General features: G+C 39.6%; 1 protein-coding gene across 1 annotated transcript; it reads right to left on the bottom strand.

Annotated features, from left to right (window-relative positions):
* Positions 1-719: 719 nt before the first annotated feature.
* tapbp.1 (TAP binding protein (tapasin), tandem duplicate 1) lies at positions 720-8,356 on the bottom strand. The gene is made up of 8 exons (XM_087835287.1): positions 7,983-8,356; positions 6,507-6,698; positions 4,570-4,818; positions 4,088-4,447; positions 3,618-3,941; positions 1,960-2,061; positions 1,728-1,756; positions 720-1,570 (listed from the first exon to the last, which is right to left on the bottom strand). The coding sequence occupies exons 1-8, from the start codon at positions 8,041-8,043 to the stop codon at positions 1,559-1,561; spliced, it is 1,329 nt and encodes a 442-aa protein (XP_087691413.1). The 5' UTR covers positions 8,044-8,356; the 3' UTR covers positions 720-1,558.
* Between the last annotated feature and the right edge of the window lie 10,253 nt (positions 8,357-18,609).

Here is an 18,609-nt window from a genome sequence, read left to right as displayed (position 1 = left end):
AGTCTGACTCTGAATATTTTAGAAAATGCTGATCTGCTTGGATTTTACCAAACTACACAGCAGAAGATTGGAAAAACGTTTTCTGCTCTGACAAGTCTTGATTTGTGCTGTAACATTCAGATGGTAGGATCCGAATTTAGGGTAAACAACATCAAAGTATGGATCATCCTGTCTGTCTACAGTTCGGGCTGGTGATGGGGTATAATTTTCCTGATGAACCTCGGGCCCCTTGTTACAAAGTATTGTTTAGACACCATAGGCTCCCTGAGTATTGTTGCTAACCATTTCCATCCCTTTGTTACCAGTGTACCCATTTTTAAATGGCTGGTTCCAGCAGACTTATGCACTATGTCATAAAGCTCAAATCATTGCAAACTGGTTTCTTGTACATGAGGATAAGTTTACTGTACATGAATGGCCTCCACAGTCACCAAGTTGCAATCAAATAGAGCAATTCTGGGATGTAGCAGAACGAGAGAGACATGCCATGGACACTGTGTGATGCTAAATGTAAATATGGACCAGAATCTCAAAAGAATATTTGCAGCACCTTATTGAATCTATTCCATGTAGAATTAAAGCAGCTCTGAGGACAAAAAAGTATTTAACCCAGTATTATTAAGGGGTACTTAATGAAGTGACCAGTAAGTGTGAGTGAATGTGTGGTTTAAAGCGTGTATAAGAGCAGAGTGTTTAACAAGAAGACGACTTATTTGGTGTGTTTCAAGAGATTTTTTTTATTTAATTAAAATTCTGAGTCCGTTTAAATCAGATGCTAATTTAAAATCTTCCTTAAAGCAGAATTTTGTGCTCTGTTTGTAAAATCTCTATTTCAGTCACAGGTTTAATGTTTATTAGCCCAGGCAAGCATGTGAGGAAGAAGAATACAAACACACCTAAAAACAATATGAAAACAGAAATACAATCTCCATATTTACAAAAAGAACAAAAATAAGACGGACAATTTGAACAGTCTATTATTATTATTATTATAAATATTATTTTTTAAATAATGAGTCTATTATTAGTCTAATTATTTTTACTTGATTAAAACAGCGTTTCCTTTTCTTTATAAACCAACTAATACAGTCCGATCTCTGGTTCCAAAAAGCGTGAGTTAATAAGGTTTTTAGACTGAGGGGAACATCGAATGGAAGGATTAATCTTTAAAAAACAGAAGCTGATATTTCAACACATCACTCCAAACTTTCCAGTGTTTGTGACGACATATAAACCATAAACAGAGGAAGGCAAAACCACGCAGCTCTGTAAAGAAAGATTAAAGAAACATCACAAGAAACGTGTTTGAACTGAGCGTCTTCAAGATATCCCTGTTCCTTTCTAAAGAACAAAAATTTGAATCCAAACATTTTATAATAAACAAATTTGCTAAAAACAAGCATAAAACATACAAGTTTACCTCCAAACCAGAGCAGTAAAAAAAACAAAAGAAAAAGAAATAATCTGTCCCATGAACATGTGGAAAGCCCCTCCTGAAATCCCATCAAACATATCGAGTGGATCAATGCCACTGATGGTCAGTCGCCTTCTTTCACCTTCACTTCTTTTTCTGTGATGGGAAAAAAATTGTAAAATTAAATTCAGAGGAAACACCAAGAAGCACCACGTCCAGGGTGATGAAACATACAGTAGGTAAATAAATTAATAAGAGATTTCTGTAAACACATTTATATGTTTGTCTGCAGTAAATATAACAGTGACATTACCTTATCTTGTTTATCAGCCTCAGCTGAGCCTGTTTACAGAGAAAATACAAATTAAAAAAATAAAAAGTCAGACACAGAGTTTAATAAACATCTTACTTTTTGAAACATATTACTCATTTTTTTTTATTTGACCCAAAAGGTGACAAAATTTTCTCCAGCTTGAAATGATTAAAAAAAAACTTCTATACACATTAAAACTGTTGGACGATATTTTTGCGTCAATATTTGCTACCTGAGCTGGTAAATGTCCACGAGACAAACTTGATGAGCCCATAAAGCACCAGCGCCACGCCGACCATCGCCATAGAGTCCTCGATGGACGGAGAACTGAACCCTGAAAAGGAAAAAAGATCGTTAGGATTCATCTGATCTGAACAGGTTTGTTAATATCAGTTAAATTATTCTTACAGTGCTGTGCAAACATTTTAGGCAGGTGTGAAAAAATGCTGTAAACAAAGAACGCTTTAAAAAATATAAATGATTGTTGATTTGCCCCAAATGTATTCTGCAGCAGGACAACGACCCCAAACATGGAGCCAAAGTCATTAAGAACTATCTTCAGTGTAAAGAAGAACAAGAAGTGTTGGAAGTGATGGTCCGGTCCCCACAGAGCCCTGATCAACATCATCAGGTTTGTCTGGGATTACATGAAGAGACAGAAGCATGTGAGGAAGCCAACATCCACAGAAGATCTGTGGTTAGTTCTCCAAGATGTTTGGAACAACCTACCAGCCGAGTTCCTTCAAAAACTGTGCAAGTGTAGAAGAAGGCAAAGGTGATTTGATTTAATTTTCTCTTTTGTTCATTCACTGCATTTTGTTCCATCCATCCATCCATCCATTCGCTTCCGCTTATCCTTTTCAGGGTCGCAGGGGGCGCTGGAGCCTATCCCAGCTGTCATAGGGCGAGAGGCGGGGTACACCCTGGACAGGTCGCCAGTCTGTCGCAGGGCCAACACACAGGGACAGACAACCATTCGCACTCACATTCACTCGTACATTCACACCTAGTGACAATTTGGATTATCCAATTAACCTATCCCCACAAGCTGCATGTCTTTGGACAGTGGGAGGAAGCCGGAGTACCCGGAGGGAACGCACGCAAACACGGGGAGAACATGCAAACTCCACACAGAAAGACCCCGGCCTGATGGTGGAATTGAACTCAGGACCTTCTTGCTGTGCGGCAACAGTGCTAACCACCGTGCTGGGATTACATGAAGAGACAGAAGCAGGTGAGGAAGCCAACATCCACAGAAGATCTGTGGTTAGTTCTCCAGGATGTTTGGAACAACCTACCAGCCGAGTTCCTTCAAAAACTGTGCAAGTGTAGAAGAAGGCCATTTTTAAAGCATTCTTTGTTTACAGCTGCCTAAAACATTTCCACAGTATTATATATACTTCAATATTAAACCTTTAAGAGTTATTTCACCAACCGAGCCATTTCAGGTACTAACAGGAGTCAATTTTTAATGGCTCTCATGGTGTTTATCATATCTGTGCTGCTTCATTCATCTATAACAGATATACTAAAATGTTCTAATGCCATTAAATATTACTTAAATGCAACGGTTCAGGTTAGTCTGAAGGTCTGTGATGCAGTAAATCATTTTAGAAATAAAATATAACAGTGGGTCATAAATGGTACCACATGGTTACTTGGTGATTAACAAAATCAAACTGTTTTAAATCCAGAAGCTGGTGATTCAAACTGTTTGCTTAAATCTAAGAATGTGTCAAACTACGATAACTCAAAAGTTATCCAGGTAAACGTGTTTCAAGATTATTTAAATAGTTAAGTACCTTCTCCAGGTGTATAAAAACTGCTTTAACTCAACATAAACTGAGCTGTTAATTTGCTTGCGTGTCTTCCAGGTTTGCTTCACATTACCAATGACATTGAGGGTCACGCTGGTCCGTCTCGTGCCTCCAGAGTGAGCGGCCACACAGGTGAGCTCGCCTCCTCTGCCCAGGTTCAGCTTAGAGGTGTCGATCTCGAGCCGGGAGGTCTGGCTGAAGGTGCGGTCCCAGGCCTGCCTGTGGCCCGTTACGCTGAATGAATCCAGGGTTTTGGACTTCCCGTCGGCACCTTTAATCTCCCAGCTGAACTCCACGGGGAGGGGCGCAAAGCCGGACGCTTCACACTGGACGTTTATAGTCTGACCTGGGACAGCGAGGGGCAGGGGGGAGGGGTGGATGGAGAGGGATGGCGGTTCTGGGTGGAGAGAGGAGCAGAAAAACAAGATGAGGTTAAAAGTTAAATCTGGAGTTTTTACAGAGCTGAGTGTTTATTTTAAACACATCTGCTTATTTCAGTGAAATAAACACGTGCGTAATGCTCCAGAAATACATTTTCCTCACCTTCAATCTCAAGGTCCAGCGCCACCTGAGCGAGCAGGTGTGGCAGATACACCGTGCAGATGTACGTCCCAGAGTGAAGCACTTTAGCCTCCTGCAGGAGCAGGGATGCATTTCCTTTCTCGTGCAAAGCCTCAAAGTCCAGTGTGGCTCCTTCTTCCTGCGTGTCAGCGAGGCGGTCGGTCTTCCCGTCGTAAGCCAGAAACAGCCGTCCGCGGCCTCTGAACTGGTACCGCCATTCGACGGCGAATCCAGCCCCATACAGAGGAGAGGAAGGGTTGATCCAGAAGCCGCAGTCCAGCTGCACGGGCTCCCCGAGTCTGGACTTTACTGAGACCGTTTTAGTCGTCACGCTCAGGATCACTGAGGAAACAGAGTCAGACCGACACACGTGAGATAATAAACTTTTATAGTTGTTGACCAATTGATTTATTGATCTGTGAACCCCCAGATATAAATGTGTTGGGTTGTAATTAAATCATTACCACTGTGCTCTTTAGATCCTGTGGGGGCGCGGGTGATAGTAGAGATGCCCAGCTGTTCGTTGAGGCCCTGAAATGCAGATGAAAACCACTCAGCCTGCAGGTGCACGGGGCTGAGACCAGACTCTGTGAGCGAGGAAACCCAGTCCAGGCTGGAGGGCTGCGGCAGGAAGGGGTTGATCTCACACTGGGGCTTCGTCACGGAGCCTTTGGGAGGGTTGAGCGAGCGGTGGCAGAGGGTGCCAGCCGGGTCTGAGAAACAGGAGTCAAAGGTCACGATTATACAACATGTAAGATGTCTGAGACACTCGATCTGGTTATAAATAAAAGAAAATAAGATGAACAGCAGCCTGATCTTAAGGAGCAGATGATGTAGAGACCAACACATATTAGATCTGTTTAAGAAATAAAACTGAAATCAGTGTTTTTCTGCTTAATAAAATATTAATTACATGCTGAAGTATTCAGATTTAAATGTGTATAAATAATTTTAAGTGAATAATTTAACCCACACAGTAACACAGTTTGCAGAATTACAATTTTTACCTAATTTTATTTTCTTCTTTTGCTTTTCATTTTATATTTTTGTATAGTTTTTGTACGTGTTGCTCAGCATTACTTATTCAGAGGCCCATATGGGACAGATATGGCAAATTACTTTATGCTGTTATGTTGTGGAGGGTGGTTTGTGTTACATACCTGCCCCTAAACAAATATTTAACCTTTAGCCTTTAAACCTACACATTTGAAAATACATAACAAATAAATCTTAAAAAGAGATGCTTTGGTCAACAATGGAATCCATAAAAATACAAAAAGAAAAATATAGAAACATGCAGAGCTGCTATGAATACATGTTTAGATTTATTATCTAAATTGTTATGTAATCATAATATTTAATAACTCAAAGAGAAATGATGATGGAGTCAAACTACCAACCTAGGAAATACATGTTTTCCAGACCTAATGTGCTAAATACACACTTTATGTGCAGTAACTTTTAAACACCAAGACCTTTTTGTGAGTAAAACGAGCAGCTGGGATGTTTTATAGAAGAACATTTGGTCTATATGTTTATTACACACTGCCAGACAAAGAAAGTCACCACCTGGACTTCACTAAGGAAACAGGTAAGAGCCTTCCCCTGTACTGGAGGTTTGGCGACCCTGTGTGTTCACGAATACAAGGTCAGTGGATCACCTGACTATTACTGAATAGTCAGGTGATCAAGGCATCAGTGGGATTTTTGCTGTGACTTATCAAAATGACGCTACAGCGAAGGAATGGAGCCATCATAGATGATGAACTGTTAGTGTGACTGTTTCGGCCGAACCATTTCCTTTATTTTCAACAGATCATCTAAAATGTTCTCATGTAAATAATTATGGTTTTCAATCTTTTTTATGCCTAATTGACTTCTTTCTGTTAACTGAGCTAATTTTATTGTCATGTTGGACGTTAAGTATCTGCCTCAGGCTTTAGCAGCGGTAAAATCTGCTAGCCATGGTTCAGACATACTGGGACTCAATCAGATGTAAATGCATCCAGATAAGAGAGAGGAGAAGAAAAAGTGGACATAAACTCTGATAAATTATGACTTTTATCGAGCTTGTAACAGTTGCTATTGTAATGCAGTGTATCACCACATGGTGGCGCCTCCTGTCTCATGACTGGTGGGTCACCCCCTTTTTGTTCTTCTTCGCACTCCTCCTGTAATGGATGCTCCCGTGTGTACGCGGACTAGTGTGCTCTTTAGTAATGTGTGGTAGAGGTAGCACTTTTATTTTTGATATTGTAAATAAATGAGTACTTTTTGGAAAGTCAGAAGCTGTTGCTCATTCGCTATCCACCTGCACACCTCCGCGGCTGGCTTCATCTCCACCGCACGTTACAAGCTGCAGAACTTATTTAACTAAGCTGGATTGTATTTTACTCATTACCGATCACAGAGTAGACTCTTTCAGGGTTGATGTCTTTAGGAGCGCGCTGGGAATCGTCATTCTGGCTGTCAGCTTCAGTTCTGATGTGAAGCAGGGATTTTTCTTGGGTCGTAGCTCCAGTTAAACCTCCTCCTCGTCCTGCCTTCTCCTGCACAAACCAGCACTCCAACACCGGACAGCTGCTGCTGCAGGCTTCAGACAAAAGTTTAACAGGAGATTAATGGGGAGTAAAAACTCTGTAAATATCAGACCACATTATGCCATTATGTTTCCCGACATCATCCACTCAGAAAATTATTGTTGTGCAAACTGTCTTTTCACGCTCAACCAATAAACAAGGCAGTTATAGGAATTATTATTGAAACAGAAAGTTAAATCAAGCGTATTATGTTTCATGAGGTCCAGTTTAAAATGACAGCTAAAAGTAAAAGTCCAGTTCTGTCTGGCGACCCATAAATATTATACTTAGCTGTTTCCAGCCCTTCGGTGTTTTGCTTTTGGTTTACTCCCCTCCTTTTATTTATTTTTCATTTAGCAAACAGGCTGCAGCCCATCTGCCTTTCCCAGAAAATTAAGTCTCCAACTGTTTACTGTGAATATTGTCTTAATCATTAAAGTGAAAACAGCACTGCTTCAATTTGTGATTTCAGGTGTTGGTGATTGTTTTTCTAAATAGACTATAGTCAGCAGGATTTACAAAGGGGTAACATGTAAAACAAAGAGCATCTTTATGACTCGTGTTTTTTTTTATTACTTTACTGTACCTACTTAACCAATTCAGACCTTTTTGGGCTCTTAAAATATCTTTATTGAACTGTTGTTATATTTGTTGTCGTTTTCATATACGATATGGCCATATACCTCTAAAAGAAGACGTTTTTAATGTCCGTGACACTTTTTAACTGGTTAAATGTAGGATAACTTTGCCAAAAAGTGATTGCAGCTTCTATGTTCTTTCCCATATTAATGGTCAACAAGTCATTTACAGCAGTTTAAATATGGATGATCACTTTTCGGCAAATACCGGAAATCACTTTTGGACAGACGATCACGTTTTGGGCACGAAAATAGGCGTGCACCACTCGCTCAGGGTTTCACGCAGAACTCCATGTTAAAAACGTATTAAATGTATGTTATTTTTGTTAAACGTAATCATGCATACACCTATAACATTCACTTACACATTTTAAGACGCATTTGGGCTTTATTTTAAATTCGGCTTGTAAAAGGGTCATTAAATACGAACTTTACTATGTTTACTTAGAGTTAAACTTGACGTTATTGTCCAAGTTTTTTTTTGGACATTTTCAACCAGCTGTTTTTCAACTTTTGTATGTTACTGAACAAATAGAGAACTTCCATGCATATAAAAATGTTTTTCTTACATGTACGGTTTATAATATTAGTAATACAGCATGCATAGATGTCTTTTTGTCTGTCAGACCAGCAGAGGAACAATGAGCTCGACTAGCTTACCTTGAATAAAGCAGGTAACGGCGATCAGAGACAGTTTGAAGATGGTAGATATTTCCGTCATGTTTATCCGTGTTTCCTCACAGACAGGTCCCCTCGTTTAGCTGCAATCAAACGTACTAAACAAGGTTTAGTTGGCTGGTTTTCCCCTTCAAGCCCGAGTTCAAGTTCAGTTTCACTTTCACATACAGACGAGTCCGACAGTTGTCCAGGAAAAACACAAAAACACGCCATAAGTTTATAATATATCAGGATTAGCTGACATAAGAGTGAACGTGTATCTGAAAAATTAAAGTACCTGGAAGCCTAAAAACAAAGATTTTACAGTAGCTTAGAAGAATACGTCTTCAAAATTGCATTCAGGAGTACTGCCATCCCGCCGCTAGATGGAGCCCTCTCGCTAAAAATAAACCAAAGGCAAATTGTGGAGTAACTTGCTACGTTAGTGGCAGCAAGGCATCAGAAAGATAACCCAGTCTGAGGGCAGGGGTCAGATGAGGACAAGAGAAACAGGAAAAATAAAGTCTTAAATCTAAACACACAGCCTTTGTTTTTATATTGTAAAAGCAGCATACTGAGTGTATAGGCCTTGGTTTTAGTAATAGAAGTTCTTTTTTTATTTATGTTTTTTAATGCATACAGAATTCATCATAAATTACTTCTCTGTATGAGTTTAGTAACTTGTTCTTTACAGATTAAAAGTTAGCTGTAACTTTATTTTTAAATGTATGTCCTTCTGACCTAAAATTTTGACGTTAATAATTGATTGTTTCCCTTCTTTATTTTTGCAGGAACGTTGCAGAACAAGTCAGACAAGAAGCCTTAACGTCCTGGCACATATATTAGATAACAGCCTATCTTTGTTCTCCGTTTGTGCGCCAACGCTTGCAAATCGAACCAGATCGGGTGTCAAAAACACAAAAACGAAACTTAACAGAGTGATCACGTGGTTTCACAGAAAGCAGTGGACATGGAGTGCCGTTTGAGTCCAGTGGTGGCGCTCTAACACTGTGACTGACCCTTCTGCAAAACACCACCAACAGAATTAGTGAGGCTTGCTACTGTAGCTTTAACTGATGTGATTTCCTCATTGTTTGTATCAAAGTCACACCAGAAAAGCTGCAGCAGGGTTTGTCTGATAGACACAAGGAAATAGATGAAAACATATGTGCTACCTATGATTATAGATGAATTAAACGCTCCTAATCAAAAGATAATCAAGCTATATAACTTGGAGCATGTAGAGCATACAAATGGAAATCTTTCATACGTATAAAGATTTCCATTTGTATGAAATAACTACATTTAAGGATAAAATAAGAGTGAATGACAGTTGGCTGTCTATTTGCCATTTAAATACACAAAGAGAAGAAACTGCAGAGGTGCTTTCAGATTAAAGTCTTCTGTGACAACATGATTCATTTTCCTAACAAATGAGGCACCAATTCAGGAGAAATAAACAGGCTTTGAAATTGTATAAGATTTATTGCCAAGAAACATTGTTGCAACAAAGAAATAACTGAACAAACAAATTTCCTTACGTGTCCATCTAAGTTTACTTCCTCACACTTTGCAAACATAACAAATGCAGACAAATTAACAGATTAAACATCAAACCTGCATTATGCAAGCACTTACTTTGTTTATTTAAACATTTTTAATCTTTTCTGCTTTAATTTTAAATTGAAAAAAATATTACAGTGTAAGCGTGGTGCTATCATGTCTCTCATCCTCCGGTTTAATCTGCTGAAAAACTTGGTCTGTCATATAGGAGGGGCCTCCTTCCGGTGAGACATGAACACCTCACCCAGGAGATGCCCAGGAGGCATCCTTGTCAGAGCCCCTCTCGGATGGCTAAACTCTTACCCTATCTCTAAGGGAGAGGCCAGCCACCCTTCGGAGGAAGCTCATTTCCACCACTTTTATCCACAATCTCGTTCTTTCGGCCACTACCATAGGTGCCGGTAGGGACATAGATCGACCAGTAAATTGAGAGCTTCGCCTTTACGCTCAGCTCTCTCTTCACAGCAACACACCGGTACAGCGTCCCCATCGCTCCGGCCGCTGCACCAATCCGTGTGTCGATCTCTCGCTCCCTTTTCCCATCACTCGTGAACAAGACCCCGAGATACTTAAACTCCTCCACTTGGGGCAGGAACACGTTCCCGACCCGGAGTGGGGACTCCACCCTTTCCCGGCTGGGGACCATAGCCTCAGATTTGGAGGTGCTGATTCTCATTCCCAACGTTTCACCCTCGGCTGCGAACCGTTCCAAGGCGAGCTGGAGGCCTTCACCCGATGAAGCCAACAAAACCACATCATCTGCAAAAAGCAGAGATGAGATTCTGAGACCACCCAAGTGAAAACCTTTTTGTTTGCCTTTGCCAAGGTAAAGTATGTATGTAGTAAAATAGCTGTAATTCTTAAATAGTAAGTTCAAAGTCTGCATATCAATCGGAGTTTGATTGTTTGAATTAAAATCCAGTGTTGGTGTATAAGGTCAACACTACAAAAATGTTTGTCTTTATGTAAAAAAAATATGCCCCCTATGTATATACGTTATTACCTCATACAGGATCACTGATTTTATGTGTTCTCTTTCTCAGGTATCCACGTTTTCCAGTTGATGTATGATTGTGAATGGGACGATGAGTTTAGACAATAAGAATCCAACATATTAGGTTTGTGAACTAGTTTGTGTAGTTTGACTGGTGCTATAGTTAAAAATTATAATACCTTCAGTCTTGTACTGCTTTTCTAATTTTCCCTGTATGCATACAGGGGACTAGAAATTTACTTGTTTTACAAAAATGTTAAAAATATCTTTATTGTCTAAGAGGTTTGAAAAAGCTTACTCCCTAAATATAATTTCTTTTTGTGCCACTCTTGGCAGCAAGAAGTATAACCAAGTGTTTGCAATAACTGGCAATGAGTTATTTACATTGCTGTGGATGAATTTTGGCCCACTCTCCTTGGCAGAATTGTTTTAATATTTGCCATGAGTCCTACATGAAAGTGATACATCAGAGGAGTGTGAGAACTCGGACATTTTAAAGAGCAAAAATCTTGGATGCCGTCGTTCATACTAGAAGTTCAGTGGAGACGTCACTGGATCTACTTGGGACAGTAAAAGGTGCACTGGATGTCTCACATGAAGAGCAGATGCTGCAACAACGCAGGTTATAATCCAAGAAACATTGATCCTCCTGGAAGTTAGAAAACTCTACCTGCTGTTTTGACCGTCCAACAACTGGCTTTAAAATCTTCTCAAAATCTTCTCAAAACATTGTGTCCACACACAATCATGTAGCTTTAGCATTGCCAGCAGATTGTTGTCAGGTTTGGTCCTGGTGGGAGCTGGTCTGCAGTGTACTGAAAAGTCAAACTACTCTTATTTTGATTAGCTTTTATTTAAGTATGGATAAAACAACTTTAATTTTAAATGTTAGGCACAAAAAGATGTTGGTGCAAGTTATGGAGACATCACTAGGCTGAGAATACCAAATAAACATTTCAGAGAGAGCAACAGTGTACAAGTGGCCAAATCAACAAACTAGTACCGCTAGTGTTTACCTATGATGTGACTGCTCACAGAAACAACACCATTAAATCTGAAGTGTACAGGCCTTTACTCTCTGCTCAGTTCAGCTAAATGCTGCAAAACTTTGTGCCTCAATACAAACAGAAAATGATTCCCATTGTGTTTCCACCAGGTATTATATTTAAACTCTTTTTACTTTTTCTTCTCAGTCCTGTTAATGTGCTGTGTCCATGTAAGCTTTACATCAAACAGCACTCCTAAAATTTTAAATGACATACAGATAAGTCAAACAATCTTTGCTTATATGTTTCCTGTTTAAATAAACCATTTTGTTTTATCTTCTATGGAGAACTGAAATCCTCATACCCAACGGTGTACCTGCTTAACTGCTTCTAGCAGCTTCTTTTTAACAGTCTGCACACTTCTTCCTCTCTTCCTGATGACTGCATCATCTGCAAAAGCTGACTTTCCTATATGCCTAAAAGGATTTGATTAAAGATATATTTAATCTTAATTAAAATTACTTATGGCTAAATACTCTGCCTTTAGGAGTTCCATTCTCAACTACACAGCTTCTGGATTCTGTACCATTTGTACAAAAAAATTATTGATCTTTTATCCAGAAAGTCTTTGACCCAATTAAACAATCTACCCTTTACACCCATTTTTTAAAGTTTAATAAATAATCATTCTTTCAGACCACATCATAGGTTTTTGTTCTGTATCCAAAAACTATCCTAATCTATTTCACTTCTCATCAAAGAGTCTTTTTCAGTTCTAAAAACAAGAGGCAGCACATTCGCAGTCCAGAGACGGCCGTTTCTCTACAGGGAGCTCTGCTAGCAGATGGAGTTTAATGTTTTTGGTCTTCGCTGACTAAAACTAGTTTGTTTTGTAGCAGCCACCGTACTAGCATTATGCATTTGGATTGGGAGGGGTAAGAAAACACTTAGACACTTAAAGACAAAGCTTACTTTTATATTCAGCAGTACTACAATCCCATTGCTAGATGGCGCCATCTGACAAACCAAACCCAGCAGCACATTGTGGAGAAACCTACTATTAAAAATAAAAGAAGTCCTGCAGCGGAGCTGATAGTCTTTGATGCTCATTCAGGTTTATGTGCAGAATTTGTGGTTTAATCATGAACAGTGGAATTATAACTTGAAGTGAGTTCATATGAAAGACAGCAAGTCACGAGAAAGAGTCTGTGAGGGCAGAGGTCAGAGGTCAGATGAGGACAAGAGAATCAGAAATAACAGAAAGTCTTAAAATCCAACATTATATTTTAATTTTTATATGTAAATACATAATATTCAGTCTGTAGACCTTCGATTTAGACAATAATACTTAAATATTGCCTCTTTATTTGTTTTTATACATAAAAAAATTCAACATTTCTGACTTTAGGAATTGATCGTTTCATTATTTTATCATTGCAGCAACGTTGCAGAAAGAGAAGGGCACACAGGCTTCCAGATGAATTTGTGGAGGATGAATAATTGTATCTGGATTACTTGGGGAAGTTATTTGCATATGAGTGTAAACAGCATAATTTAAATTACTTTAAAAATAGCATTAGTAAGAATGTGATTAAGTATAAATAACTTCAGAAAATATGTGATAACAGCTGTGACACAAATACATAGTGGTTAAAGACGAGGCCCACAGACTACACACCACTAGCTCTTTGTTTCTGAGGTCATTCTGGCTGATAAGTTTCACTTTCGAGAGAAAACCTTATTTCCCTTTTTTTGCCTGGTTACTGTTAAGATGCAGCCAGCTTTGAATTCCTATTGGTCAGAGAGGAGCTACTGCGCATGCGGCAGTTTTATTTTGAGTGTGGCGGAGTCTAAACAACAAACAGACATTTTTTTCCTTCTTTGTTACAGTCAGGTGTATTACCACCACCCACTGAATTCTGCTGCTGACTCACATCTCAGAAATCCAAATGAGACAGCGAGAGAGAGATAAATATATTGGATATTGTGGCAAATCCTACTCAAAAAACAAACAAAAAATCTCAGATGAGGACAAGAGAAACAGAACTAGTAAAAAGTCTTAAAATCCAAAAATATACAACTTTGTTTTTATATTCCAAATGTATAATATTATGTCTGTAACCCTTGGATTCAGACAATAATACTTAAATATTGTGGTTTTATGTGTTTTCATACATAGTTCTACATTGCTAAAGTTTTCTCATGTTAATCATTATTAGCTTCATTTCTTTATCATTGCAGCAATGTTGCAAAACCAGGAAGACAAAACGCCTTGACGACCTGGAGCTTAAATTAGATAACAGCCTCTTTGTTTGTGTGCCAACGCTTGCAAATCAAACCAGATCCAGCTTCATAAACACAAAAACGAAACCTAACAGAGTCATCACGTGGTTTCTCAGAACAGCACAGATGGAGTGCTGTTTGAGTCCAGTGGCGGCGCTCTAACACCGTGAATGATCAGAAGATTTGCTGAAGTTCAACTTGTGTCATTTCTTTGTTTGCAAGTCACAGCCCAGAAGAGCATCAGCTGGGTGTGTCACAGTGACAACACACACCAGCATGTATTTGTGTGAGTTTAGGAATGTCACAAAGAAACACAACCTGAGGTGTGTTGTGTTTTTATAACCTTTCAAAATAAAAACAGGAAATGCATCAGAGCTCTGTCTGATTTTAGGTGGATTCCTTTGTTCTGGTGTGAAAACAATATACTTGAGACAGGAGAAATTAAAGAATGACAGAAGCTGTAAGTTTACATATGCAGGCAAATTAAAAGATAAAGAGGCAAATCTCAAATTTAAAAGATGTGATGTTGCTGGAAGCTAAATGAGATCACTCACTTTGTTCATTTGTTCGTTGACATTTCACATTCTCTGAATTCATCTTAAAAACCTGCTCATTTTCTCTACATAATTAAAGCTGTAGCTCATCATCATCATGTTATAACGCTGAAAACAGCCTCTGTAATCTGGTTAAACTGGTTACTTTGGCTGCTTTCTCCTCACATTGCAGCATTTAGTGTCTAACCTTACCCGAGTTATTAAGTGTATGTGTTTTTCATCAGTACGTGTTTTTCTTGCAAAATTAAAACAATAAACGGTTGTATTAATTTTTTTCTTCTCATAATGCGAGTATTGAATTGAAAATGAGGACGTTTATGATGCTGCTTTTTTACTGGACAGTGTCTCTGTCTGCAGGTAAGCTTCATAAAAATGAAACTGTTCTTTAGAGATAGTGTTGCTCTCAGGTGGCTCAGGTGTTGCTGTAAACAGACTCTCGGCTTGCATTTATTCAAGATTCAAGGTTTATTTTTATTTCACAGTTTGTTTGTTTTTGTTGTTGTTGTTGTTTGTTTTTTTACAGAAATACAAAGGCTTCAACAAAACGTTGCTTCTCACCAGCCTCTACGGTACAATGATCAGTAAAAGAAATAAAATACAGTAATAAGAAATCTAAAATAAGGATTGTTAGTGCAAAGTCTTCAAGCATCCTGCTGGTTCTGCAGCTGATGCTCCGTCACCTCTTTCCAGATGCTAGAGTGAGAACAGGCTGTGAGAGGGCTGGTTTGGGTCCCTGATGTTTGTTTGTAGCTGTTTGCAGAAAGCCTACAAACAGCTACAAACATCAAAACCTAAATGACTGTTGGTTTACAAATTATTTCTTTGTTGAAATTAAATTTCTAATTGTAGAAGAAGAAAAATTTAAGCTGCTCATAATGTTTTATGGTGTAAGGTACAGGAGTGTTATATTAGCAAAAAGGGAAAGAAACAGTTGTAATCTGCACAATACTAAAAAAAATTAATTTACTGGCAGCCTATGGTCAGGTTAATGCCATAATAAGGACTGTAAATCATTACTGATGCATCATGAAAGTATAACCAAATCAAAATGACCTACAAACACCAGTTTTTAGAAAATAATATTGTAGTTACAAAATGTAAGTTTTCAATATAAGATGATCTGAAAAGATAAAATATTGATTCATAAATCTATTTTTGTATTTAGAGGAGACACTACCCACACATGGGCCAGCACAAGGCTAGTTGCAGACACACTGGTGCTCCTTTGCTGGCCCAGAAGAGTTTCAACTCTGGCCCCAGATGTCAGCCTAATGTGTACGTTAATTAAGCCATGTAATAAAAACATGTGCATAATAGTACAAAAGTAACATGACAAAACTCTGTTCAGACAGTGAATGAACAGATTCTTATACAACACTTTTCACGTTCCCAGATTATTGAAAGTGGTCTATACAACATGTCACATTCACCCAACCACACACTTTCTCTAAACTGAGTGCTTCCTAACTACATTCACACTCTTGACACGCAGACTGGAGGAGCCAGGGATAAAACCGCTAACCTTCTGAGCAGTAGGTGACCTGCTCTACCTCCTGAGTTACAGCCGCCCACTGGCAAAAATGAGTAAACCGTGTACACTACAAACCTGTCAAACCTGCATTTGGAACGTTGGCTACCATAGCAGTATAGTATTGCAACATGGCATTTGGGTCTCCTAACTAAAATAGGGAATATAAATAGTGCCATCATTGCCAGACCTGACCCACATCTGGTTGACATACACCCTGCCATGACACCAGTCAGTCAGGAGTGCCAGCTTGATGCCGGATCCGGGCCAGACCCGTTTTCTGTGAGCCTGGGCCACATACACCAAACCACAATCGGGCCAGATGTGGCATGCCATCACATAAACAGTGCCATCTATGCCAGGCTTGGCCCATATCTGGATGACATACGTCTTATCATGCCAGAAGTCAGCCAGCAGTGCTGGCTTCACACCAGATCCGGGCCAGACCTGCTTGCTATGTGGGTATAGTTTTTTTTTATTTTGAAGATGTGCTGATTTTTAACGCTGTTTCTCACTACATTAAATATTTCTTACAGTGACCCACTCTATGAAGTATTTCTACACTTGGGATTGTCACGGTTTGCCAGGGCAAGCCGTGGGGATGTGGGGGAAAGGAGGACCCAGAACGCTGGACTCTTCACTGCAAGTGGTGCGTTTATTTACAGTGTGAAAATGACAATAAATCGCCGTGCTCTCCCTTTACTCCCGTGTCGTGTCTTCTTCCCAAAAAGTCCCTGTTTAGTGCTCTCTGCTCCTGTGTCTCTGCACTCCCCGTGCTCACTGCTCTCTCGTTCCACACTCCTCCTGAGGAAAACAATAGACACAGCCGTTAAAACACTTAATCCCAGCAGACATACACTCACTGACTTTTAAACTAAACTAGAAGACTGGCGTGAAGTCTAACGCAATAATCCCAGGTCGGTGGAAGCTCCATCGCTCTCCTAAACAGCTCCCCCGACGAGCCCAGATCAGCAGCAGGTGTGTGGCAAGGACTTCGGGTGTGGCCAGTACACTAGCAGGGCCACACCCACCAGGCCTGAAGGTGGCTGTGAATTCACCACAGAAAACACATGCACACAAACACACACCTGCCTACATACAAATGTGGACAGAGAACAGTAGCAGTGCAGATGAAACACACACCAAATAATAATAACAACAACAATAATAATAATAATAATAATAATAATAATAATAATAATAATAGCCCACACTGCTCACGGACCCCGAGTCCCCAGAGCCGGGTCCACAGGGATGATTGATGAAGCTCAGATGATTCGTTATGACAGCAGCACCAGGAGAGCTGAACCCAAACAGCAGTGGATGAACGATGCAGCAGATACACAGTACTGGGAGAGGAACACTGCGTTTTTTCCTCCATTAATAATTTAAAGCAGCGCTTCAACCAAACTGGAGGTTTGTTGATGTTTTTACTGACACATGCTGTCAATGTTTTTGTGTTTGTTTTTGCAGTACATTGAAAATTTGTCATTTAGATCACAATCCGAACTCTTGTTTGGATGGTATTAACTTGCCTTGACCACAGTGGCTTAGTCTTGAACCAAATACTCAATTAGATGGTCAAAGGAAAATTAATCAATAGCAGGTTTGATGATTAAATCATGATGAAAGTATTTTATCCAACTAAACTCCAAATATTTACAGGTTCCTGTTTTTTCTACAATTTCTCAGTTAATCGATTAAACTGTCATGGACACTGGAAAGGATTGGACTCAAGAGTGTGAGACTTAAAGGTTCAGTGAGATTGTGTTTATTTACGGTGAAGGCAAAACAGGGTTACAAACAAAAGGAATGATTGCTAGCGTGTCCAGGGTGCCAGCACAAACAGATAGTCTCTCTCTCCAGGGAAAACTCTCTTGGAAAGTCACTCAAACAAACCCAGGATTCCTGTGCTGTACTTCCGTCGTGACCTTGTCAGTTACCTGTTAGTTACTGTTCTCAGTACTTTAACTTGTTTGTTACCGTTCCTGTTGCCACCGATTTTCAGTCCACTTCAACAATTTCAGCAAATGTGTTTGTTTGTGAGAAACTGCTAGGAACAAAATACAATTTAAAATGAGTTGTCTCTTTGTTATGACACGATGCGACCACGGGAGCAGAACACACAGACATGTTTTGGACACAGTGACACAAACAACACAATTCTGGCGCCGCGAGGAAGTGCTCGAACGGTCTACGGAAAAAGGAGAGTAGAGATGAGTGCCAGTGTACGGGGAAGCAAAAGCGCTTACTTGTCACGACCTGATTACTAGCCCGGGCTGACGAGGAGCCGGTGTTCTGGGAATCCATCCTACCTCAGCATGTCTGCGCTGGTCCAGTCGAGGGGGGACAAGCGGGGACAAGCATCGAAGGCGTTTGGAAAGGGAGGGGGGATGAGTGTGTATCAGTGTATGTGTATGCGTTTAAAATTAATACAAATCACTCCACTGAGAAACTTAACAAGGTTTTATCCACTGAATAGAAAATAAATTAAATAAATACAGTGTATACCCAAAATAACATGAACTCAACCTGTCATAACATAAAAAATTATAAAGACTAGATCAAACTAACCCTCCCTTCGTGATAAACTGGTTCATATGAAGATATTTTACTTTCAGTTTCGTTGATTTAAGTGACGTTTACTCTCAGAGTAAATCCCTATTGGCTCTGATCGAGGCTAATGGTGACGTTTCTCCTGGTTCTCCATTTTAGCTTTAGC

The sequence above is a fragment of the Neolamprologus brichardi genome, chromosome 22 (assembly GCF_056152115.1).
Source record: "Neolamprologus brichardi isolate AB-2024 chromosome 22, ASM5615211v1, whole genome shotgun sequence".
In the NCBI taxonomy this organism is placed as follows: Eukaryota; Metazoa; Chordata; class Actinopteri; order Cichliformes; family Cichlidae; genus Neolamprologus; species Neolamprologus brichardi.
The sequence above is the reverse complement of the archived record's forward strand: the minus strand, read 5'-3'. Positions and strand labels throughout refer to the sequence as shown.

Coding starts and splice junctions, on each gene's coding strand:
- tapbp.1 (XM_087835287.1), bottom strand. CDS start 8,043: ATGACGGAAATATCTACCATCTTCAAACTGTCTCTGATCGCCGTTACC. Junction 2,062..3,617: donor CGTGACCCTCAATGTCATTG/GTAATGTGAAGC, acceptor TTTCCTTTTCAG/GGTTCAGTTCTCCGTCCATC. Junction 1,757..1,959: donor GTGGACATTTACCAGCTCAG/GTAGCAAATATT, acceptor CTCTGTAAACAG/GCTCAGCTGAGGCTGATAAA.